Below are 24,375 nucleotides of genomic sequence, written 5' to 3'. Positions count from 1 at the left end.
TGGCACTCTGGAGACCTGCAGGAGGTGGCGGTGGCCTGCCAGCCATAGTGACCCAGGTATGCTGGCGTGAGCGGACCTCTCCACTGATGGAAAGTGGTCCATCTCAGCCCAGGATGGAGCTTGCTTTGTCTCCTTGTGTCTGGGAGAGACTTCAGCTTTCTGCTCCTCCCGAGCACCCCTGGGTGGGCAGATGCAGCAGGGCCGGGAGCTGGGGCTGCTCCCAGGCCAGGCAGGGCGCAGCGGGCAGCGAGGCGAGGCTGCTGGCTGTGCGAGGGGAGAAACAGCCCAGCTCTTCTGGCAAGCGTGCGCTTGGGAAAAGAGCCCAGCCCGTGGGCAGGGATGCTGCGGCTCTTTGAAGCCCGTCTCTGCTACCTTAGGGAGCAGCTCTGCCCTGGCTGATCCCAGGAAGCATCCCATCCGGCATCCCTCTGGATGCTGTAAATAAGCCGCAGCGAGCAGTGCTGCTCCGCCGGATGCTCTCACGCCTGCTGGTGCTGCGCCTTCCCTTCCCACCCCCGGGGAGCCCGGGGAGCTGGGCTCCGACCCACCTGACGTGGCTGCCTTTGCAGACATATGGTCCCTTCTCTTTGTGTTTAGTTAAGTGTGGGAGGGCTCGATGCTATAACTCCTGTAGCTTTTAAGCTATTGTTATTGCTGATACGGCCCTGCAAGCAGACGTGGCAATTTTACAAGCATGGCCCCATCCCTAACAAAGGCAATTAGGATGCTATTCTGTTATAGCTGGGGGGAGAGAGATTTCTAGTGTCTGGAAGGAGCAGTCTGGAAAGGGCATAATCTAATGCAGAAGATGAAGACAAAGGCATTTTGGAGGCAGGATGTGGGGAAAACGGGGGCATGATGAGCTCAGAGGGCAGATCTGCAGCGAGAGCGAGGGTACGGGAGCCCGGCAGCTCAGGGTGCAAGGCAGGAGCGAGCAGGAGAGCAGCAGGGACACGCTGCTCTGGGCAGGTACAGGGAGGTGTATCAGCTGGGGCTGAGGTGAAGGTCAAGAGCAGGGTGCTCTATCCTTGGGCTGGAGATGGTTGTTCTGGGTGAGAAGAGCGAAGGTTCAAGCTGCGGGGTGGGAAAAAAACCCAAGATGCGATAACCACTGGAGCGTGATCCTGCAGAGCAGCGAGCAAAGGAGATGGAGGTGACAGTGGGGACGGGAGTGGCGCAGGGATGTCAAGTGACCTTGAAGCTGCGGAGGTGGCACAGGAGAGCTCGGGGGAGCCGGAGAGAGAGTGGCGAGGGCCACCGCTGCCATGTGGTTTGGTGCGATTCACCCAGGGCAAGTCAGGAGGCTCTCTCCAGCCACAGGGCTCGAGCTGCGTTTTATGCTGCTGGCTTCTTCCTTGCTTGGCTTTTCCAGCATCTGATCTGACTGTTTGTTTGCTTGCAATGATTTCAGTTGTTTTCTATTTTAGCTTCTGACCCCGAGTGCCTGGGCTGGGGCAGGCAGGCACCGTTTGAAAGCCGCCACTTGGCGGCAACAACTGTTCGAGCCACGAAGCAGCACCCATCTAACCCCTCTTTTCACACACTCGGAGCTTCCCAAACGTTAACCTTTGGATTAAAATTTTCCATGCTTGGTCTCTCCCCAGATGTGATGTCTGAGCTTTGGTTTGGGTTCATGTTTTTCATGTTTGCTGGATTTGTGTTATGGGAGAATGAAAGAAATACTTTTCCCATTTAAAAAAAAAAAAAAGTATAGTCTCCTTTTTTTTTTTTTTTTAATTCGGGGATTCACCAAAAATGGTCGAAGTTTGAAGCTGAAAATAATTAGCTTGGCTGCAGCAAGCTCGTGTCGCAGGCACTCGGGGAAGTGCCGCAGCTCCAGGTGTGCGGTGCAGCGAGTATCACCAGCACAGCCTGTGCAGCCCACTCCAGGTACGCACAGGCTCTGCCGGCAGTGCCAGGAGAGCCTTGGTGTGAGTCAGGCTGAGTAACTCCAGATTTGGAGGAGGGCGGCTGGTTTTTTGTTTTTTAGAAGAAAAAAAAAAAAAAAAAGTTGTTTTTCAGGCTCCACATGCAGGATCACGATGCGCGGGCTCCCGGGCTGCGGTGACTCAGGCGCAGGGCTTGCCGCGCTGTTTTCAATCTGCTGCTCCGTGTTGCAGGTCATGTCATCATCAGGAGATGACGCGCTGTAGACCCAGCGGTGCGGTTGCCCTGGGGTGGGAGCGTTGTGGCATGGATCCTGCCTCAAGGCCCCCGTGCAGCGGAGCTGTCGCTCCCCTCGTTTCTTTTGTGGGAGGAGCTCTGCCTCGTTTCATGTGGCGTCGGCCGGTGGCTGCACCTTTCCTTGTCCCGAAGCCCAACGCTCACATCCCACTCTTGACACCTCCTTGTCGACTTCAGGGCCACCTTGGACACGCTCAAACGCTCTGCATTTCCCTACATCGTGGGGGTTTTTTTGCTGGCTGCAGCACCCCTCCTCTCTGCTCCAAGTCTGCGTGCTGCTCATCGGGTGGGGACCTGCGCTGCTCGCACCAGCGCTTGTAATGTCTGGCCTGCAGCTCTGCCAGAGGCCAAAATTGGCTCTCGGTGCACGGCTGGATCGCAAGGACAGTGTTAGATGGAGGGTGGAGTGAGCGAATACCCCTCTCTTCCTACTGTGCTTTCAGGAAATGTCTCTAATGCAGCTGTAAGTGTGAATGAAGTCAAAAGGATGGATCGGTGCCCCTGCTCCAGCCCACCCCACTTGTCGGGGCCCATCCAGAGTCCCCACCCTATTGTTCTGGTTCAGCTCCTCAGTTTCGGGGCAGGGGCCCTGCTCTGCGCTCAGCATCCCGCTCCCGGGAGGAGGAGCTCTGCAGAAAACAAAGACGCAGCGAATAGTTTTCCTCTCCCCAACAGACCGCCGTTCCAATTCCCCCTTCCCTTCCCTTCCCTTCCCTTCCCTTCCCTTCCCTTCCCTTCCCTTCCCTAGGTGTGTTTGCAGCTCTCAGCCTGGCTGGAAGTAAGCGACTGCAAGACTCGGGCCATTAATCATCTGCCAAAAGAGCTGAGTATTGGGTATAAGTAGCAGAGCTGTGCTCGCTGCTTCCTTAGAGGCAGAGCAGGATCCGCGCGGGCTGGAGCTTGCATCCAGTGCATAGAGTTACCTCTCTGGTAGGCTAACGGATCATGTCTCGCTCAGAGCAGCCCCTCCTGGAAGAGGACATGGGCTCTCAGGCACAAGAACGTCATCGGGAGTCCCCTAAGTGGCAGCATTTCGCTGTAAAGCAAAATACAGCGTTTGTCCCTCCCTGAAGTGGCTGCTGGAAGTGGTGTGAGCTGCTTCCCGCCCTGCCCCGAGCTGCCGGGAGCGTGCTGCCAGTGTGGTTCTTGCGGTGGGTGGAAATGCCAGTGTTGCTAATATCTCTGGGGCTGTGGTGTCACAGCCGACTGAGCTGTGGTGGCATTTTTCTGGTGTTATTACATTGCCTTCCATATCCCCACCCTCTGTTTTCAAGGGAATTTAGCGGCGGCCCTGACGGAGGAGCCAACGGTCGGAGGAACTCCTCCCTGCACGCAGCAGCCCTGGCCCCGCTAGCTGCCCTTTCACGTGGGCTTTGCCTGCTTGTTAGTTCAAAGCAAAGCTGCTTCTCTTCCAAAGTTGAGGGGAGCCGGAGAGCTCCCCAGCAGCATCCGGGGCCAGCGAGGCGTGCGGAGCAGCGGTGGGGCAGCTTGGCACTGATGTTGCTCAGTCTGGCTTCTGGTTTGCAGAGCGGAGGTTTCTCATCGCATTGCTCTGACTCAGGTATCTGTTTCCTCTGATGTGGGTAGCCGTCACTGGAGCTTTTGCCCCGGGCACGCAATCGCTCTGTGGCTCCCAAGGGATGGTGGGACGTGCGGAAGAGCTCCCCGAGTGCTGCCACGACCGGCCGGTGGCTTGGGTCCCTGGGCTGGTAAAAGCAGCGTTGCAGGAGCAGCATCTACCACACCGCTACGTGTTCAAAAGTTCCCCTAAAATCGGTGGGGCAAGCGTCCAATTTGTGTCCTAGACTAAAAAGTCTGAAGGAAATGAAACACACACAACCTGACTCGAGCTGGCGTGCATGTGTTAACTCACATTTTGGGCTGCCGCTCCCCGTAACTCACCAACCCGGCTGGGCGTCAGCTCAGGGACCCTCAGCTCTCTGCTCCCCATCCAGCTCCGTGCAACGGCAACACCGAATTCCCTTGGCACGGGGTGCTTAGGAGGGACCTTTTACGGTGTTTATTTGATTGCGTTTTCCTGGCCAAACGGCCTTCCCTGAATTTGGTATCATTCTGCCACTGAGACTAACCACTCTAACCAGTTTCCCTAGAGTGGGAGCCCAGTTCAGCAGGTCTGGATTGTCACCCTCTGAGAATTGCTTGTGTTTGAGGAAGTGAAAACACCCGTGGGGAGGCTGTGAGCAGCAGCCAGGTGGGAGCTGTCCTGCTTTAGGAGGTTTTAGCGGTTCTCATTAAAACAGTCTCCTGTAGACTCAGTTTCCTAAAACAAGAGGAGAAAATTCCAAAGACTTTCATCCCAGTTCAAATATCCACCGGGGCAAGGAGCTGTGGAAGTTACGGTGGGATCTCACATGACATTCTCTGAAAAGCAAGCTTAATAGAGTGCAAGTATGAAATGCTCAGACCGGCAGCAGCTGTGCCCTCTGCAAGGGCTTGGCCAGCGTCTGCACCTCTCCCTTGCCTGCGCCGAGTAATGAGGGGCAGAGAGGGGGAATCAGAGGGTCTGCCCGAGGAGCCCCTCCACTTTTTAAGCCTTTGGCACCTCCGCGAGATATTTAAATGACAGACAGACATATAGGGATCTGTAAATACTCATTTGGTGCCAACTAAACCACAAAGAAGATACAGCATTTGTGGTCCAAGGAAGTTTAAATATTTGTGGTCAAACTTAAAATTCGACATAAAACTCTCATCTACGATGGAAGGCGTCCAGGAACTGCATGGAGAACGTATAAGCTGTGTAAACTCACAGAAATGGCTTCCTGACCGGCTCTGCCAGGACCAAGCAGAATATTGCAGCTCTTACCTCTCCTCTCCTCTCCTTCCCGCTGCCGAGGTCAGAAGTCAGGTTTGCAAGAGACACGGCAGCCTGTTAACACCTCCGGGAGTGGAAGTCCACCATGCCATGGGTGTTACCGGCTAATGCGGTGGTTTCCTCGCTGCCTGTAGCAGAGTTCATGCTGGAAGGGTGAGAGGTGGACCTTGCGGGCAGGGTAGGTGGATGCTGTAAGGGTGAGCTCTGGTTTGTACCATTTTTTGCTATTTTTGTATGGTAGAAGCTCATCCCCGCTCCCCCGTTCCTGTGTTGTAACTCTTTTCCTTCCACCACCCAGCTTCCCACCGTTTCAGCCCTCTGCTACCCCAGACACTGGTGTCTTGTCCCGTGGGACAGGAATCACTGAGTTACTCTGTGGGCCAAATCACGGGTCAGTTGTCTCCATGGGGAAGTCTTTGCGAAAGAGCTCATGCTATTGGCGAGAGCAAAACTCTCGCTCTGCCCCACTGCTGTGCACGATGCCGTTATCTGCTCAGAGGGTGTCTGGGTGAGGGGTGGGTGTAGGGTCCGGAGGGGCTGAGCTGAACCTCCCCATAGCACTGCAATGCGTTGGCGTGCTGGGGACGGACACGCTCAGCAGGAGTTGTGCATCTTCATGGCTTCCTCCGTGCGAACACCCCGGCGAGGCCAGCTCCCTCCTGCCGCCACTCAGGAGTTGCTTTCTGAAACAGAGAGGTTGCCAGATAACCACAGCGTTTTCCCCATGGCATGGGCAGCCTGGACTTGGCTCCTGCCTTTTTTTTTTTTTCTCCATGTACCCTGCAAAAAGGACTCTTACTGTTGCAAGAGCACATGGAGATTTGCAGTCGAGATGTTGGATTGAACATTCATCAGCCGCATTTCCCAAATTCCAGGAGAGACAGATCCTAGCCCTGGCACAGGAACAGCTTCTCTGGTCACCAGCACAGTGTGTCCCCACGAGCAGATGTACCCGAGAAAGGCCGGGGGTGGAGAGGTGTGGGGATGGACAGGCCTTGTCCCCAGCGCCAGCGTCTCCTGGAGCGGTGGCCTCAGAGGAAGGGCAGCGTGTGCCTGCCGAGAGCGGAGCGGTCCCCTTTCCCTTACTAAGCAATCCTCCCTTCCTCCACCAAAGAGCCTGCTAACCACTTTCTTATCTTTCTTAACTCTGCAAAACAATCTCTGGCAAGGCAGGCATCCTCCGAAATGGCAGAGGAAATAAATTCCCCCAGTCCCTGAAAAGGAAAAGGCTGGAGACTCTTGCAGCAGGGAGAGCAGCCCATGCCCTGCGAAAGCTGACAGTGGTGCCATATCGGCTTCGCTGAGGATACGGATCTTGCCTGCCTTCTTCCCCAGCCTGGCACCACGGGCTTGGGGCGGGCTTTGAGGGACTGGACTTCCCTGGTTAGTGTTCCAGTAGGATCTGCAAGGGAGGAGCAGAGCGGGCTGCTTCGGACTTGTCTTGGCTTTACTCTATGGCCTGAATTTTTCTCTTTTTTCCCCTGGGAAATTTGGGGATGTGCTGGGAGCTGTGGTGGGAGAGAGGAGGGCACTGAGATGGCTGTAACAAGGAGTGCCTGGCTGTTTCTCCTGACTCGCTGTTTCTCCCGGAGTCATCTGCCTCTTTCACAGGCCTCTTTCAAAGCTGTGATTTTTTAGCCCCTTGTTTTCCCAATGAACAATCGAAATGTGTGGTCCTGTGCTCGAGGCTTCACCTCAGAGAGCAGAAATGCCCCAGATACTTCACAGCTGCAGGGATCGGTTTGCCCAGCGCTGGGGCACGTGGCCACAGGGGAGTGGAAGCAAATGCTTTCTCCGATGGAAATTCCTGCAGAAATTCCTGCAGCATCTTGCCGGAGGCAACAGTTTTGCAATGTGGGTAAGCCCGTAGCTCTCTGAGCTGTTGGCAGCGATGCCTGAGGGCACAATGAGAACTAGGCAGGAGCCACCCTCACAAACCAGATGAAACATCTCCGTCACTCTGTGGAGACCTCCTGTACCCCGTTGTCTTCTCTGGGACTTCTCACCCAGCCTAAAGTCATGCTTTTCTCTCGTTTTGCTGCTGCCCAGTAGGAATGGGCTGGTGGGGGTAAAAGTAAATAAGCCGGCCACCCGCCTCCTACCTACAAGGTGTGGGATGCAGCCTGGAGCCAACTGCTCCCTACTGCAAACGCTGCTGCTCACTAGAGATAAACCAACAAAAAGGTTCTTTAGCACATTTAACAGGTGAATAAGACATCAGGGCAAGTCTTTCCAAGCGTCAGTGAAAGCCAAAAGCTTGGTTTGGAAACCATCAGAAACTTTCCTCTCTGGGCTGTGTAGGTCCTCACGCTTCAGAGGAGCAGTTGGTCCTGGGCTGGTCTGGAGCCAGCCCTCCAGGTCATCCTGGGCACAGGACCTCAAGAGGGGTCTGGAGGATGGCCTTCCATCCAGAGCATCTGCTTCAGGTGACTTTGGTGTTGACTCTTCCACGCAAGTCACAAAAGGTTCCTGCAGCACCCTCGGGTGTATTTTGGGGTAGACAAACAGCTTTCCCCAATCCCGTGGTAAACCATCACCAAGGAAGGGAAGAGATGAGAGGAGTTGCTGCGTTGAGAGTCTGGAGGAGCTGCGAGATGTTTTGTAGGGCAGTGCCAGGCTGTGCCGCAGCACAAAGGGTTTCAGCGACGTAGGCTGGGACCTGTGGGGTTTCTATACGGAATTTTAAGTGTCTTCTGGCCTAGATCAGTAAAAATTCAGTCTGTATTCCTGCCCCACAGCCACTAGGTGCCAGTCGGGGAGAGAGAACTGGCCCCTGGCAGGCAGACAGCTCTGGGGAGGGCTGCTCCCTCGGCGTGCTGGTGCAGGGATCCCCTCCTCTGGGGAAGGCTTGCTCAGAGCAGGCTCCAAGCCCCAGAATTGCTCCCAGCTTCCCTCGCATTGCTGGGTCTCACCTTCATGTCCTACAGCTACCAGCGGTGACGGGTACCAGTGCCTTGGGTGCAGTTTGAGGACCTTCATGGTAGGAATCTGTGCAGGCTACTCAGGGCTTCTTCTGATCTCTGACATCAAAAATCGGATGACTCAGCTCAGATCTATAGCTTTGCACCTTTATATGATCCGTGCATCTTCTCTGCATCACTGTGTGGGACAAGCAAGGCTGGTCTTAGCCTGGCAAACCCTAGTGATGGTGGGCAGTTGGCTGCCTTTCCATGCTGCTTTCCAGTTTTAAAGGCCAGTCATGGCTGAGCTACGTGGCCGAGGTTGGAAAGACAGAGACGTTTGCCAGGCCAAGAGCACATGTGCTCTGATGAGTCGTCTGAGACGGTGTGCCCCAGTGCAGAGGCTGGAGCCATGCCTCTGCGAGGCTCAGGGTGCTGGGAGAGAGGTTTGGCTAAGACACGGCTACGCTTTCTCTTTGGGGAGCCCCTGCTTTGCAGAGAAAGTGGTTCTCCAGCAGTGGCAATGGGGAAGAGCACCTGGAGCGGTTCTTCTGAGCTTCTCCGTCTTCCCTGGGCGTTTTCTGATGCACCCGCTGTAATGTGATGCTATGATGGAGCATCAGATACGGATATGGTGGATCCTTTCCCCATGCATGCTCTCTGGTTGGTGCTAGGTGCTGCCCATGCCAGCACTGGATCCTGCAGAGCCTCAGCAGCAGCGAGATACATCGGAGCCAATAGTGCCTCGGTTTGGGCCCCACTGCAGCCACAGTTGCTCTCTCAGTTCACGCATGGAGCTGTAGGCATGTGGGAGCCACGTCCACCAAGCCTGCTTGTGGGATTAGTCAAAACCAGAAGTTTCTCTGAGAGAAGCCGTGGCTGAAGTCAGCTCTCAGCTGCAGAAACCAGGGTTGAGATCCAGCTGTGAGTGCTGCTGCCCAGCCGTGACGGACGCTTTGGTCCTCCCTACCCAGGTGGCCAAACCCCTCCAAAACTGTATTTGGGGCTGGGCAGGGCGAGAGGCTCCTCGGGCCACATCCTGGCTGGGAAACGAGCCCAGAGAAGCTGAGCTGTGATAAGTCCAGGGTTAAACCCAGACCAGCTTTTGTGCGAGCCTGCGAGATGAAAACCCAGAAGGGATGAGACCAAACCCGGTGCTTTCCTCTGCGCTCCTCCTCCAGCACACTGGGCCGCCCTCCGAGCTGGCTCCCCAGGGATGGGAGGAGGCGGCACGGGGCACTGGGAGGCATTTAGTCACAGCCCGCGTGGATGTTTTAGCAGGGTCAGTGCAAATGTTTCAGCTGGGCCATGTAGATGCTGCGTGGTTTTGATTGTTTGGGGCTCACTTGGTTTCAGCATCATTCAGCTACTTCAGCTAAGCCATGTTTAAACCGATGTGGCAAAAAACAGTGTTATCCCCATGCTGGATCGTGCTGGAGCTTGGCTCTGAGTCCCAGTCCTATCCCGTTCCCATCTCCGAATCTGGGATGGGATCTCTCCGTGCTATGACTCAAACTTCTCATGTCCTTTTCCCCTTCTGAATCCAGCTGTCAGGATGTGCTCGTGTCTCCCCCTCGCACACAGGAATGCAGAGCCGGCAACGGCAACCCGTCCTCCAAGCAAACCCTTCTCCAAAGCCGCTGCCTCCTCTTTGCTTGCAGAGTCTATAAGGTTTTGCCGAGAGAGAAGCTGCCGGGATCCCTCTGCACACCGCCGGCAGCAGCGTGGCATTGCCAGAGGCTGCCGCAGGCGCGGGGCAGCCCTCTCCAGACCAAGTTCCCCCCAGGATGTGGCAGGTCCCCACGGCCGAGCGGGGTTCCCCTGGCCAGCTGGCTTGGCTGCTGGAGGCTCTTTGGACTAGCTGAAGGAGTCTGCATTCCTGCCTCCTAGTTATTTGCTCTTTAGGACGCTGCGTAAAATTAACAAGTTGTAAAAGTTGATTGAAGGCGGCGGTGGGTGTGACAGCGATTTGCTTAGCTGCGGGAGAGCCGTGTGTGGAGCAGCAGGGCTGGCGGGGCCGGGGTGGGGGGCAGAGGGGCTGTCCCCCCTGCTCCAGGCACGTCTCTGAGCCAAAGTGAGACCGGGGCTGGTTTCTGGTGGTGTCACCCCACCAGCACCAGGTGCACGTGTCCCCCCGGGCACAGCACTCGCAGCTCTCGGAGCAAGTCCCTTCCCTCCCCTTAAACCTCTTGGAGGACACGTGCTGGCGTCAGGGCTGCGTCTCCTTCGGGCCAGGTGCCGGCCGCCCCGTGCGGGAGTGCTCTGCTCTCCTCTCGTTGAAGAGCAGCACACAGCACTCGGGGAAGCTTTTCCCTTCAGCCTCTTTTATCTGCAGGGGGAAAATACAGCCAAGGCCATAGAGGGGAGCTTCGTTAGATCTAGGGACCCCTCATTAGACCTGGGGACCCTGCTCGCTGCTGGCAGGAGGTGACACACGCAAGGTCCCGGTGGCACTGGCGCTGCAAAGTGGCTTTGAAAATACAACAGCTGGTACAGTTAATGCGCAGCCCAGTGGGTCTCTACAGGCAGTTAGCGTGTGTTAATGTGTGTCCTGCTGTGTCTTACTCAATGATTAGTATGTTAATGTATGACCCATGAATTAGCAGTCGGAGCGCTAATGAGCCTCGTCAGCGTGCCCTAGCAGCCGCCAGCCTGGTGCTGGGAGCTGGTGGTTAGCCTGCCTGATGCAGCAGGAGACTAGAAACCTCTTGTCTCCGGGCCTGATGAAATCAGGCTGGCAATCGGGGCTGCTGCAGCCAAAGCCACCTCCACCCCGTGCCTGGTCGCCAGCCACATGTCCCCGAGAGGCACCACAGCGGCGAAGGGCTCAGCGATGCCTCGGTCGCTTGCGCCTCTGGGGAACTGAGCCCGGGTCACGGACGGGGGCACCAGACCACTTCAGCAATTCTCAGTTTCAGTTTTCCTTTGAGAGCGGCTGTGTGCGTGTCAGGCCTATTTTAATACCCAGCGATGACTTGAAGCCAGGCTTTCAGTTCCTGCTGTCTCACTGCACGGTCGGAGGGGGAAGGGCGCGCGGGGCGGCTGTATTACCCACCGGGGCTGGGGTGTCTGCTGCCACATCACCAAATACACCAACGCAGTGGCATTTTGTACTTGACCATTCCTTCGGGAAGGGTGGGCACAGCTCCTGGCATCCTCACCGTGCCCCGCTCTGGCAGCGAGGAATCGCCACGTGAGCCGGCAAGCGCCTTTGCGGCCATCCCCGCTGCCCCGGGCATCCTGGCGCTGCCACGGGCACTTGCGTTTCCACTCTGAAACAGGAAGTTTCTGACAAAAGCGGGTTGCTCTGCGGCACGCAAGGTCCCACTCCGCTGTTTGAGAGAGACCTGGGTACCAGTCACAGGTCACTTCTTTCCCAGCATCTCAGAGGCTGGGCTGCCCTGCAGTGGGGCCAGCCTGGCTGCCGGCAGCCCGGGGCTCTGCCGTGTCCTCCTCGAGCTGGGCTGCACGTGACGGGGATGTGCAGAGCATTTGCTCCTTCTCTGTTTTTCATTCATGTGGGCTGGAAAAATGTGTTCATGAGAAGAGTTGCTGTGGCATTATGTCATGGGCCTTCAGTTGGGCTCTTTTCTTCCCAGCAGATGAGCTGAATTTAAGCATCGGGCTGTGCTGGCTTGGCAGGAATTCTGCTGTTTCCTACGTGTTTCTTCTTCAGGGGAGGAAAGAGTGAACCCACCTGCCCTTGTCCCCAGCCCCAGCCATGGGTGAAGGGAGCTCTTCTGCAATATGCCTGATCATTCCCAGTCCAGGAGGCTCTGACAGCGAGATTTAAGCCTTTGCTGTGCAGAGATGGCTGCGCTGCAGCTGTGTCAGTGCCCAGCCCTTCATGCATACATGAAAACCTCATGGGTCCTAAACTAGATGCGATGGCTTTTATTTCTAGAGGTGTCTTGAGAAATCCCTCGGGAATGGTGTCAGGATGGGGTGCCCATCCCTTCCCCAGCTAGCCAGACAGTTCCTGCGTCCCCTTCCCTGATACTGCTGCTGTCAGCCGCATCCTGGCATCCCACGGCACGTGGCTGCTGGCAGTGGAGCTCAACCCCGATGCTGCCGAGGCACATCCCCGCAGCTGTGCCGGCGGTGGCGGGTGCTTCGCTCGCACAGCAGCCTGGGCACAAGGGAACTGCAGATACCAGGAGTGGAAAATCCCTGGGCTGAAGTCACCCCATGTGAGTCAGGCCAGGTCTCTGCAGCGTTAGCCCATCGAGCAGGGGATGAAGCAGACGGTGAGGTTTCTACCACTTCCCCCAGGGCCGCTGCGGCTCGGAGCTCTCAGGAGGGATGTTTCCCATGACAGCCATTCCCTCTTTGCTCTTGTTCTCTTTCCTTCTGACTTTCCCCTGCGCAGAATTGTTCCTAAAGGAAAGCCAGGAGGATGGAAATGTTCCTGCAGTGACACTTGCCGGGGTTGCTCCTGGCTGGATGTCCCGAGCAGCAAAGGGCTCTCCCGGGAAAGAGGGTCCCCAGCAGCCCGACCTGCTTCTGGGGCTGCTGAGCCTGCGTCACCTTGTCCTTTGCTCACCTCTGTCCCGCAGGACACGTTTTTTAGGAGCAGAATCAGTGGTTACGAGTCCCTTGCTCCCTGAAATATTACATTCTTGCGATCACCCTGCTTGCACCACCTCTCCGCAGCAGCGACAGCCTCTCGCAGGGAGGAAGGGGCTTTTCCTCCCCCTCCGCCTGTCGGTGCAGGTACAGGGGGACGCAAGGTCCCAGGGGGCAGCTTCAAATGGAGGTGGCCCTGGCTGCTGGTGCATGAGGGTGCCTCGCTCAGGCAGTAGCCAGGGTGGGAGGTTGGAGGTCAGAGGAGGGTCAGTTTTTTGACACGCACTACAGCAACACGGTGGTTAAAATTAGCCCGCAGAGAGGAAACTGGCAGCGTTGTGGAAGAGCAGAAGTTTCCTCTCACGGCAGCCTGGTGCAGCGGGGCTGCATGCCACTGCCAGCCCTCTGCTCACCACGGCACAGCCCCGTCCAGGGGGGCATGCACCGCCGGCGGCATGGCAAGGTGACGAGCCGGTCTCCGCCAAGCCAGGGCCAGGGCATGCGGCATTGGTATCGCACAGCATGAGCGTGCAGCAGGAGAGCAGGCAGTGTCCCTGGCTGCAAGGCATCTGGTTGAGTCAACTGGATGGGGCCTGGCCCTCTCCCCGGCTTCAGGATCCTGGTCCTGGGAGCCTGCGGGGACCCTTTTGGGATGGGGGTCTCTGAGGCTGCTTTGCTCTGTACAAGCAGAGCAAAACCAGGGTAGTTTGGGGGGGCAGGAGGAACTCGGGCATCAACGTGGACTTTGTCTCAGTAGCATGTAGCACTTCTAGCTCCCATTTACTGACTTTCTCCCTATAAATCTGTGGCTCCCCGGGGGTGACGCCGGTCAGCAGGAAGCACCAGGGGAGATCTCTGCAGGTGCGGAGCCCCGCTGCGAGGGGACGAGGTCTGAGCCGAGGCCAGTCGTGGTGGAGGCGGCAGCAGAGGCTGTGCTGTGCAGGACGGGGCCGTGGAGGCACCGGGCTCCCGCACTCTGGAAACTCCATTTGAGAGCCTCATAAATTGGATAATTACCCAAGCTATTGAGTTTCCTTCTGGCCAGATCCGTCCCAGCCTCCCTGACGGGGCTCCCCAGTTGGTCCGTGAGATGGGCCCGTGGGACGGGGTCGGGCTGGAGACGAGGAGGGGGTTGGCTTTTCTCAAATGCCCCCACCTGCCTGCTCTCGCACCTGCATCCCTCCCCAGCTTTTGGCGGGGGGGGTGGTTCTGGCGATGGAGCCGGAACGAAACAGTAAGGACAGGCCACGTCATTCATCTCTCACGCTTCAGCAGGACTTCCCCCCATTCGGTGGCACTGGGCAGGGGGCTGGCTGCCCCCCGGCAGCCCCACGGCCCTGGGGTACACGGAGGGGGAGGACAGGATACGGATCGGTGCTGACTTCGCCTGCCTGCTTTTCCCTGGGGACAGTGGGCTCCAAGGCATGGGCAAACCCCTTCCATTCCTGTTTAGAAGAAGAGGGGCACCCCGCACATCCCCACGGTGCCGCCTGCATCCCGCTGGGCCTTCTAGCCCTGAACATTTCCCCCTGGCTGTTGCCCATCCGCCTCCCCTTTACACTGACTTTGTTTTCCTTTCCCTCTCCCCAACCCCCTCGTCCTCACCCCGTAGGTTATTGCAGCCGACTGCAAGAGGGTCACAGTTCTGAAGTATTTCCTGGAAGCCCTTTGTGGACAAGAAGAGCCTTTGCTGGCATTCAAGGGTGGAAAATATGTGTCAGTGGCACCCGTCCCAGACGCCATGGGAAAGGAAATGGGAAGCCAAGAGGGAAAACAACTGGAAGATCAGGTACCGTGCGGGAAGAGCGTGCCTCGGTGAAGGAAGAATCACCCCTGTGGGGCCCAGCCTCTGCCTGCCCTGCAGCTCCCGCTATTTATAGCCGGCGTAGCTGCGTGTGCATTTTACGGGGAGAGGCAGAGGGGGGGGAAAATGGTGCACAGCCCTTGTCTCCCGAGTGTACTTCACTCGTGCCCTTTCCTGCCAGTCCAACCCGCCTGCCTCTATCTCGCCCGCTGCTATGAGTTCCAGATGCTGCTTTTTCATACCCGAAGCGGGGGGAGCTTTAATAACGTACAGCGCCGCAGCCCCAGGAGAGGAGGTGGGCGAGGGGGTGTCAGGGTTCAGCTTCAGGATCAAGTTTATAGCCATGGAGCTCGTTGTGGCAGAGGCCTGAGCTCCAGCCTCCAGCACACGTACAGGAAGAGCTGACATTGGCGCCCCGTCCCTCCCCTGCCTCTCACATCCTGATGTGATTAAGGAATTCAACTCTTGTTTTTCTGCCCTTGCTTGTTCCTGTAGGCCTTGCTTCACTCCAGGCTCCATGTGTGTGTTTAAGGGCCCTGCCAGCCGCTCTGCAGGTTGACTCTTTTCTTCTGTTTAATCTTGCAGTTGGAAAGGCCAGGGAAACAGGAGAGAGGGGCAGAGGCGTTGGGAGCGGGGAGCTGGGTGGCCCAACACTGCCCAGGCTCACTCCGGGTCCCCTTCCTGCGCCAGGGCCAGGAGCTGCAGAGCCGGAGGAGGGTATCGCCCCGTGCAGGGGACAGCACCTCGCCTCTGCCGGCACTGGGTGGCCCGTGGCCCCGTGCGCCCCAGGGAGCTGGCAGCTGGAGGAGCCCAGAGCAAGAACATGCTCGGCACCCTCCTCGTCCCAGCACCCGGCTCCAGCTGAGCAGGGGACAGATTTTAGGTGGGTTTTTTTGCACTGGGGCTCCGAGCGAAACCCCAGGCAGCAAGAGACGTCTCTGTAAGGTGGGAGACCTGGACCCTTGTCCTCTTCTGGAGGCGGTGCAGGAGGTTTTCAGGCTGACACTGCCAAGAGCATGTGATATGTGGGGATCTTTAGGTTCCACCCGGTGTCACGACAGGGACGCTCCTGCTCTCCGGAGCACATCTCTTGTTGGGTAGGTCCCTCCAATTTCTGCTCTGACCAAACATGGGATGGAGGATAGCTCCCTCCTGCCCCGTCCCCACAGTCTCTGCTGAGCTGTGGGAACCTCTGCGTGTGCTTGTTGCGCAATCCTGGAGCTTCCTCCTTGGGCTCTGAGTGCAAGGGAGCATCCAGCTTGCCGGCGTGACCACCGCCAGCCTGGGCAAGCAGATCCCAACCCACCGCAGCACATCTGCATCTGACACACGCCCTTCGCCGAGGCCCTTGCATGACGCTGGCCCTCTGGCAGCATCCCCCCATCCCCTGTGGTCCAGGCTGTCCTGGCAGAGGGAAGTGAGCCTGAGGTCTCTGTCTTCCTCCTTCCCATGGCTAAAAAGTCACAAGGAGAGAAGAGTACGTGGTTCTGTGGCCAGGCAGGTGTGCGGTCCGGGTGAAATGATAGAGTATGCAACTGTGCAGTGCTGGTATTGTTCTAAATTAAGACTGCGAGCTCCTGCCTGAGTCACTCCTGCTGACATGTGCCATGGCAGCCTGCACAGGGCACGGAGTGTAGCGATGCTCTTATCCCTCCAAGGGATCCTCTTGTGCAGGACCCATCCCCTGCAGCCCTCTGGGGGCTCAGAGCAGGTCTTTCTGCCCAGGTCCCACCTGGGAGCTCTTCCCAGACCCATCACAACCCTTGGCTTTTGTGCAGAGAAAGGGAGATCGGTACTAGCAGGGCTTGGGAAGGCCCATGGTCACTGTGCCGGGGAGCAAGGGTGTCTGGGTGGGCCGAGGAGGCTGTCTGGGTCAGCGGCAGAGCCTGGTTTGTGAGCAGCACATGCCTGCAGGCAGCTGCTGGCAGGACACGCGTTGAGGAACAGGGAGTTGTGGTCTCCCCTTTGGGCAGGGAGCCACTGGGGAGAGCAGCGAAGCTGAGGGGGAACTCGGGTTTGGCTGATCCCCAGTTGGACACCAGCCACCGCCTTCCACCCTCCTGTGTCCCGGAGCTTTGGGTGCATAGAGACAGGCCAGCAGTGTTTACCTGGGGTAGGAACAGCATGGCCCATTCTGAGGCCTCCAGTTCAAGCAGTCCACGCCTACTGGGAAGGGTCTGCAGGGGACAACCAGAGAAGGGTCTCTAGGAGAGGGTGAAGATGCAACGTGGTCCAGAAGTGCATGTGCGAGCAGGAGGTTGGAGAACCAGGGACCCTTCAGTTCAGCAAAGACAAGGTTCCTGGCCAGCAGGAGCATGGCAAAGGCAGACTAGAAGTAGGATGCAAATAATGTTAACAGAGGAAGTAATTAACCGTTGAAATGACTGACCTCGAGACACAGTGGATTCTCCATCATGTGGGGCTTTAAAATCAAGATTGAGTGTCTCCTTCTAAAACATCTGTTCCGGCTCAGCTGGAAGTTTTGGGGTAGGTGCAGGAATCTCTCTGGCCTATTCAGAGATCGAGATGATCAGCTTGCGTGCCTAGCCTCGGACGAGGCAGCAGTGCTAGAGCAGCATCGCACAGCCCCGGTGCAGGCAGGTGAGGAGAAGCAGTATTTACTCGGAGGGATGTGCAGCCTAAACAGCCAGACAAAGCAGAGAGACAGGGAAATACCATGGTTTTGCAGAACTGAAGCCTATAAAGCATCAGTGACTCACCCAGGGCTGTGGGAAGAGTTTTCCAAGGCTAGGGAGTTTGATTTTAGAACAGTGTTTTAAGCAGAGCTGTGCCTGCCCTGCTGGGTCTGTTACCTCCTGCCTCACCTTGTCATTTCCTGGATGTTTACTATTTATTTATTTTGCTTGCTTCTTTTGGATGTTTAGAAATAGTCAAATCACCCATCAGCAAGTGGTGATGGACTGTGCCTGGCGGGGAGTTGTCTGCTGGAAGGGGGAGAGCAGAACGAGCACAGTCCCTGCCACCAGCATCCCTTACAATGACTTCTCTCCTGTTTTTTGTCTTTCTGCATTTCCTGGAAGAAGGAAGATGATGTGAGGATTGAGGCATTTGAAGATGATTCCGATGCTGAAGGCAGCGGAGGAGAAATGGACATCAAGGAGCTCAGAGCCAAGAAGCAAGCCCTGGCCAGGAAAGTAGCTGAGCAGCAGCGTCGTCAAGACAAGATTCAGGTAGGACGGGCTGTGCAACCGTGGCACCCGAGCTGGCTGAGGAGCTGCTTTGCTTTGGTACATGGGCTGATCCTGCCTCACTGTGCCGATGGTGCGCAGCCATTTCCCTGCCACGCTTCAGGACCAGTGGCCTCTCGGGATGTCCCATAGCACGTTGAGCTTCCCGGTTGGAGGTGCTGGGCGCTGCCTCTGTGAAACCCAGCAGCAAGCTTAGCTTTGGCCCTTTGGAAGGGCCAAATCAGTGTTGCTGTCCCCACCCAGGGTAAGGTCTGCCCTCCCAGGCCCTGAGATTAATGATCTGGGGACTCCTGGGACCCTCGTGAAACCAGACACAGCTTCTCCGTGGAGCTGGCAGCACATCCAGGAGCCCTGGCAGGGGAGCGCTTTAGCTGATGGCTGTAGTGCAGTGTGTGCCAGGCAGTGAGCTGTCCCCCGGCCCGGGGCAGAATCCGTGGCAGCGAGGTTCGGCCAGAAATCAGCTTTCTCGTGCGGCGGGGCACAGGCAGACAGGGGAGAGGGTGGGACGTGAACGGCAGAGTTCATGTGGGAGCCAGCAGCAGGAAAAATAGTCTGCGAACGGCTGCTGCAGCCAGAGCACCGCTTGCAAAGTGTTGCCATCGTTATGGGGACAAACAGACGGGATACAGGTGATCCTGTCCTGGCCCTGGCCTGAACTGAACATGTTTCCCAGTGGGAGCTGGTGAAGTAAACTGGTTGGACTGGGAGCAGATGCCTGGCGGTGCACACTGTTGCTTTAAGAGCAATCTCACATGCATGTCTGTTGGCTGCCTCATTGCTCGCAACCCCTCTTCCTCCAGCCTCGCAGCCCAGATGAGGATTTCTCAGCAGAGGAAAAATTCTCCCTGGCTCCCCTCCCCCTCACCTCCGCCCTCTCTAATGCCCAGGGCCCTTCACTTCCATAATTCTTCATTTTCCAGCCTTGAACGTAAGCCAGACACATCTGTCTGGCCATATGCGTGAACTCTGCAGTGTGTGCCGAGGTGGTTGTAAAACAGGGCTGCTGAAGGCCCTACTGGGAGAGCGTGCACATGTGTACCCTCCGGCTACTGGCGCCGGGCCCAGAACCACTGCGCTTCGCTTTTCCAAACCCACCCCAACCTTTCAGATTTTGCCTTTTTTCTTTTTTCATTTGAATTTTTGAGCAATTCATATCAAGGCGAAGGTAGAAGTTGCGCCGGGAGGGAGGGGCCGCCCCCGCAAGCGAGTCCATTATTGTTGGCAGGTACCTGGGTCACATTAATACAAGGAGGAAGAAAGCAGCAGCAAACGAGTGAGAGATTGGAGAGATGGGCTGTAAATTAAGGCGGCCTGAAGCCTTCCAGCCTCCCAGGGTTGTTAAGCGGGAGGTGTAAGTAAATTCCCCACTTCCCACTGCCTTGTACAGACACAGCAAACAGGAACTGCACATGTTCGGGGAGGGCAGCGTGCAGCAGATCCCGGCCCCGGCGACTAGCCCAGCTGCAGCAGGGCCCCCCGGGATGGCCGCTGCCCATTCTGCGGGGAGAGTGGGGGCTGCCTGATGTTGTCAGGGGTTTTCTCCCCCCGGCGTGCTCCTCCCTTCCTCCCCAGCCGTGCTGGGGCCGATGCTCGCAGGCGGAGAGAGGTCAAAACGAGGGTGTGGGCAGCTTCAGGGGCTGCACAGCTGAGAGCTGAGGTGCAGTTGGAGTCTGAAGGCGCGGGGTGGAGGAGAAGTCCTTGGGGCTTCGGTAAAGTCATCCAGCCCGTAGCTAGCTGGGAACAGCCCGGAGCAGAACATGTGTGCAGGCCCCGGTCCTCTCCCTGCCCTGGTACTGACCACGCGGCCAGAGCCGGAGGAGCGGAGGAGCTCGGGTGGAAAGCGCTGGCTGGGGAGGGCAGGTCAGAGGCAGCTCAGCATCCACCCCCTCCACTTTCCCTCTCTCGGCCTGTGGTTCTTGACCTTTCTGATCTTCTCAAGAGATTTTGTGTTTCCTGGGACCTAGGGATCTTCTGCCTTCCCTGTTAGAGCCCATTTCTCTTGTTCACTGCTCACCTACGGAGTTCACGCATCAGCTGCTCTCCGAGTCCCCCCTTTCCTTATCCTGGGGACAAGCCACAGCTCCATGTATTCATCCGAGCCCAGCAGATGCGGCTCCTGTCTCAGCACGGCTGAGAGCCTCAGCTCTCCACGCACGGCCGCGTGGCTGTGCCTGCATGGTGGTGGGGACTCGGGTCCAGAGAGCCCAGGTGCTGTCGCTGCCTCCCGTAGAGTCTGTGATGGTGTGTGCAGGGACCCAGGGTGCAGGGAAAAGCCTTCATCTCTTGGCCATCCATTTTCTTTCTGTGCCCAAGAGGAGCACGGTGTCATGGCCTCAGCTGGGACTTTTAGAGTTGTGCTTCTCACAGCTAAATTCACTACCTTCTCCCCAGCAGGTTTTCTTGCACTATCCCTGCCTTTGCCGTGCTCCCCACCTCTTGCAGCCCAGCTCTGCTGCTGATGGAGATCACCCACCCGACGCTTGTCCCAGGTTCACTGCTGCTGCTTACCCGCCCTTCATCGGCTGGCAGGGCAGCCCTGCGGGTCCTTGTTGTAGCTCCCACCCACAACCGGTGCTGGGGTCACATTTATACTTCGAGGGGGATTTGGGCTTTGCTGCGCTCCTTCGGTCCCTGCCCTGGCTGGGTGTGTGCAGGACTGTGGCTCGGGCTGCTGGGGGAGTACGGGTCCAGGCAGGGTAAATGGCAAACGGGGCTGGCCCTTGGCCAGCACCAGCTGCAGAGGGAACAGGAGAGCTCAGCTCCGTTCCCCTACATAAGCTTGGACCCCAAACCCATCACTCCGAGGGGGGGCAGATGGGCCAGAGCAGGGTTAGGTCGTAGTCTCTTGCGTCCCTGGGCAGCCCTGGTTGCAAGGAGGCAGCCCTTTGCTGCCTGGCTCTGCGTTATGGATTGGCTGCTGCTGCCTGGCTCCGCTGCCAGCCTGCCTCTGCCCTCACCGCTTGCCCAGGCTGGGATGGAGCCGCCTGCCAGCCCCATGTCACAGGCTGGTGGCAGCAGCGATGTGTCAGGACGAGGTGAAAGACCAGGTACATACCTGGGTGCTGTCCAGATATTTGGCGGGACGAGAGGCCGGGCAGGCAGGTGGACAAGAGGAGGCGGCGGTGGCGCTGCCGGGGCGGGCAGCGTTCTCTGCCAGGGCTGTGTCCCCAGCCAGCACCGGGTCCTGCCGCGCGCTCCCAGCCGCCCACGCCGCTTGGCCAGGCCCTTGGTCCATGCTGTTCAGCGTCCCCTGTCCTTTGTGCCGCCGCTGTGCGCTGGGAGCGGTCGAGTTTCCTGACCGGTTGAAAACATCCCACCTGAAACATAACAGGCTCTTCCTCTGGATGCTGCTATTGTTTTGCTCAGCATTACAGAAGCAGCTTAACCGGGGCGGCCAATTATGACATGTCTTCCCAAAATAGCCGCTCTCCTGTCCCTTCTGAGCCCACGGAACGGCCGCCCCCTTAAGATGCAGCCGCTCCTTTGTGGCGGTAGTGTGAGTAAGTGGCTAAATATAGCCGTATCCCATTCACGCTCTCCTCGGCGCGCAGGAACAATGCCGCGGGTGCACACGCGCCGACACGCACCTGCCTGGGAGCGGGTGCCTGCTGGCTGCGGAAGACGCACACCCACCCACGGCGGCTCCGCCACGGCGGCGGCCCCAGTTTGCTACCAGGCACGGGGCACGTTTACTCCTGAGGAAGACGCTGGAGACGAACCTTGGGAGGAGGAAGCCCTCGAGCAGAGACTAGAGAGGCATTGTTCTCGGCGCTGGAAAATCCGCCTCCGATCCCCGCAGAGCACGCGGGGCTGGAAGGGGCAGCGGCGCCGGGTTTCCCTGCGGTTGGAGAGCGGGTCGGGGCAGGAGAGGTGGTGGCAGGATGGTGACGGCCCATCCGTCCTGGCAGAGCGGCGTGACCCTGTACGACCCATCCCAAAGGCGGCGGGACACTCATCTCTGCCGGGCTTTGGCTCCGGGCCTCTGCCAGCCCGGCACCGCGGGCAGAGGAGCTCTGGGGTCCGTGTGCGGAGCCCGATGGGGAGCCCTCTCCTATTCTGCACTTGTGGTGGAGACCCTCGGGTCTCCCCCCTGGCACTCTGCAGAAAATAGCGCCTGGTGGCCTGGTTCTTGGGGGACCGGTCCCCTGTCCACACTGGAAGCCCTCAGCTGAGGCTTCCGGGGAATCCCCCAGGTGATCCCAGCTGATGGATGAGCTGGGAATTTGGGACTGTGTGTGCAGGAGTGTCTGATCTCAGTGCTGCCACCAGCTGGGGCAGCCGGGGGAGCCACCTCCGGCTCCGGCCCAGCTCCTGGGAGAAGCCCCCATGGCTGGAGCAGGAGGCCGGGCAGGGGGCTGCGGGTGGGAGCAGCTCTGACTGCCGCAGCGTGCGGGTGCAGGAGGCAGGAGAGGGGGAGCTGCCTGGCCCCGCGGGGAGCAGAGAGCCCCCGGCCTCAGAGGTCCCCTGCCACATCCAGCACTGCAGGGTCACTCTGCCATAGAGCCGTGCAGCGTGTTTAACCCCAAATAAGACAAGACTGAAATCTGGCCATCCTAAAGCACTTGGGCCAGGGCGAGGCTGTACCTCCGCTGTTTTAACCATGCTGCTGTCCCCAGGGTCTTCTCCAAACCCCACCTCCCAGCAGGGCATGCGGGTCACTGTCTCCCTGTCCTCACATTGGGGAAACTGAGGCACAGTGGGACCAGCAGCTTGTTCCTGACAGTGGTGGCGGCACAGAAGCTGGGCCCCAGATGTGGGCATCCCAATTCGCATCCCCACACTCGCCTTCCTCCCCACGGGACCGTGCCCCACGGACCAGCAGAAGGGTTAACGTGGCGCTCGCCTCCCCAGTTCCCCGCACATGGGCTCCCTTTCATCTCTGGCGCGGGGCCAGCCAGCGTCCCCATGAATCACAGGCCACTCCTCTCCCCCCCTGAAACCCCTTGGCCGGAGGCTTCTGCAGCCTTTTACTCACACAAACAAAAATAAATCTCGCTGCCGGCCTCTGAACTCTGCAAAGGCGAGTTTCCCTCTGGCTCCCCGAGCGGCCCGGAGCTGTGCACAGGGACTTGGCACGCTCCCCGCCGACCTCGCTCTTTCACTCCCGGCGCATCCTGTGTCCTTCTCTCACCGGGCGGCCCGGCAAGCGGAATGGGACGTGACGGCCGGCACAGGCGTCGCTCGTGGCTGCCAGGAATCGGCTGGGTACGGCCTGCGAAAGCCACCGGGGCAAATGCCACACACGAGGGTACTGCCCCCGCCCGCCCCCCTGCCGTCACCCCCGCGCCCCTTGGCCGGAGGAGTAGGTGAGCTTCCCGCTCACACCACGCTCCTGAGGTCACCTGCATGCACCGGGACAAGCCCCGGGGTCGGGGAGCTGCACTGGGGCGCAGGCGAGGGTCCCCTCCTGCAACCGTCCCTTGCTCGCATAGGACTGTCGTCGCCCATCGGAGGCCACGTGGTTTCGCCCCTCCCCTTCCTGCAAGTTCATGGCCATCGACCTCTTTGGCCGCCACACAAGGGACGTGCTGCTTCATTCTGGGTCTCTGCGTTGGCCGACGGGGCCCTTCTCCATCTCTCCATGGCAGGTGGAGCTTGGTGGAGCTCAGCAAGGCCCGGTGCCTCCCAGGGACGAGCATCTCCTCCCACACCCCCAAACCCTGGGGAGAAACCCCACCCGCCACCCTCCTCGTGGTGAAGAGGCAGTGGCAGCACCGTGCCGGCGTTGCCAACACAGGGTGCCCATGCTGCCGGGGAGCGCCAGCACCTCCCTGGGTGAAGGCAGAGCGCAGGCAGGGATGGCAGCTGGCATGCGACTGGCCATGGCAGCATCTGTACGGGGACGCTGGTGCCATTGTAGCTGCCCCTGCGCAATGGGGGACACGTATCCTCATGCTGCCATGCCAGCTCCGTGCTGCCGTGTGGCAGACGGGTCCTGGCGCGCTCCCTGCTCTGCCCATCTCTCCTCGGGGTCGATGGGAGCTGCGGCCCCGGGACCAGCACTGCCAGGAGGCGGGTGGGAAGCACGTGGTGAGGTTATGGTTGCTGCTTTGCCTGGAGACACTTGTGGGAGGTGGCAGCATCAAGTCGCCTTGATTTAAAGCCAGATGACAACACTTGGAAATGGATTAAAAACCACTTCTTTCCATGGCCACTGCTGGCCCGTGCAGCTTGTCGTTCCAGGGTGCCTCCGAGGCTTTGGCGTGACTGTGGGAGGGTTCAGATCATCACCCCGGGCAGGGGGAGCTCCCCGTAACATTGGGCAGAACAGGGTCAGCAGTCGCCTCCTGTCCCCGGGGCGAGTCTTGTGGGTGCGAGCCCGCTGTCGCAAGGGTTTGCATGGTGGATGTGTTCCACAGCAGTGCTGCTGTGCTCCATGGGTGACCGGTTCCTATTAGAGGCAACAAACATCAGCGAGTCCAGGGAAGCTATTTTTAAGCAGAGGAAGCACTAGAATAGCATCCTGAGTTTTTTAAGCCTGTGACTTGCTAAAGAGCCCGAGTCCTTCGATAGCATCGAAAGTAGTATGTGAGCTCTTGGGTCCCATTTTGGCAACTGGCATTGTTCCGAGGTCCAGGTGCAAGCCCACAGGGTTGCTAGTAAGACCCAGCAGACCCTTCCCATGTACGTGTGAGCACCTCTTGTCTCCAGCGGGTTTGAAGGGCTCAGCCAAGGACAATGCTGTGGGTTTCCAGGGCTGGAACCCACCTGGTTTCCCAGCTGGATGGAGTCAGAAAATACAAGGCACGTGCAGGAGCTGGTGGGACAGTGAGTGAAATACTCAGCCAAGCATCCCCGCCCCACAGACCTCTCCTCCTGCTGCCTGCTCACGGTCCCTGTGTTAGGATGCCGTTGGCAGGACTTGCGTGTCCAAAA

The 24,375-nt window shown here is 58.4% G+C and overlaps 1 protein-coding gene across 8 annotated transcripts in view; it reads left to right on the top strand.

Moving 5' to 3' along the window:
• Window positions 1–24,375, top strand: part of SMG6 (SMG6 nonsense mediated mRNA decay factor) — a 119,104-nt gene that overhangs the window by 86,102 nt on the left and 8,627 nt on the right. For 3 of the 8 annotated variants that reach the window (XM_072882552.1, XM_072882544.1, XM_072882550.1), the window contains exons 14-15: window positions 14,099–14,275; window positions 17,332–17,481. In XM_072882552.1, the coding sequence (XP_072738653.1) occupies window positions 14,099–14,275; window positions 17,332–17,481 (327 nt within the window). Of the gene's footprint in view, window positions 1–1,427; window positions 1,655–14,098; window positions 14,276–17,331; window positions 17,482–24,375 lie in introns of those variants that run through there. The other 5 variants (XM_072882545.1, XM_072882551.1, XM_072882547.1 and 2 more) reach the window with 4 other exon arrangements.

Source organism: Ciconia boyciana, chromosome 17 (assembly GCF_034638445.1).
Source record: "Ciconia boyciana chromosome 17, ASM3463844v1, whole genome shotgun sequence".
Taxonomy (NCBI): Eukaryota; Metazoa; Chordata; class Aves; order Ciconiiformes; family Ciconiidae; genus Ciconia; species Ciconia boyciana.
The sequence above is the reverse complement of the archived record's forward strand: the minus strand, read 5'-3'. Positions and strand labels throughout refer to the sequence as shown.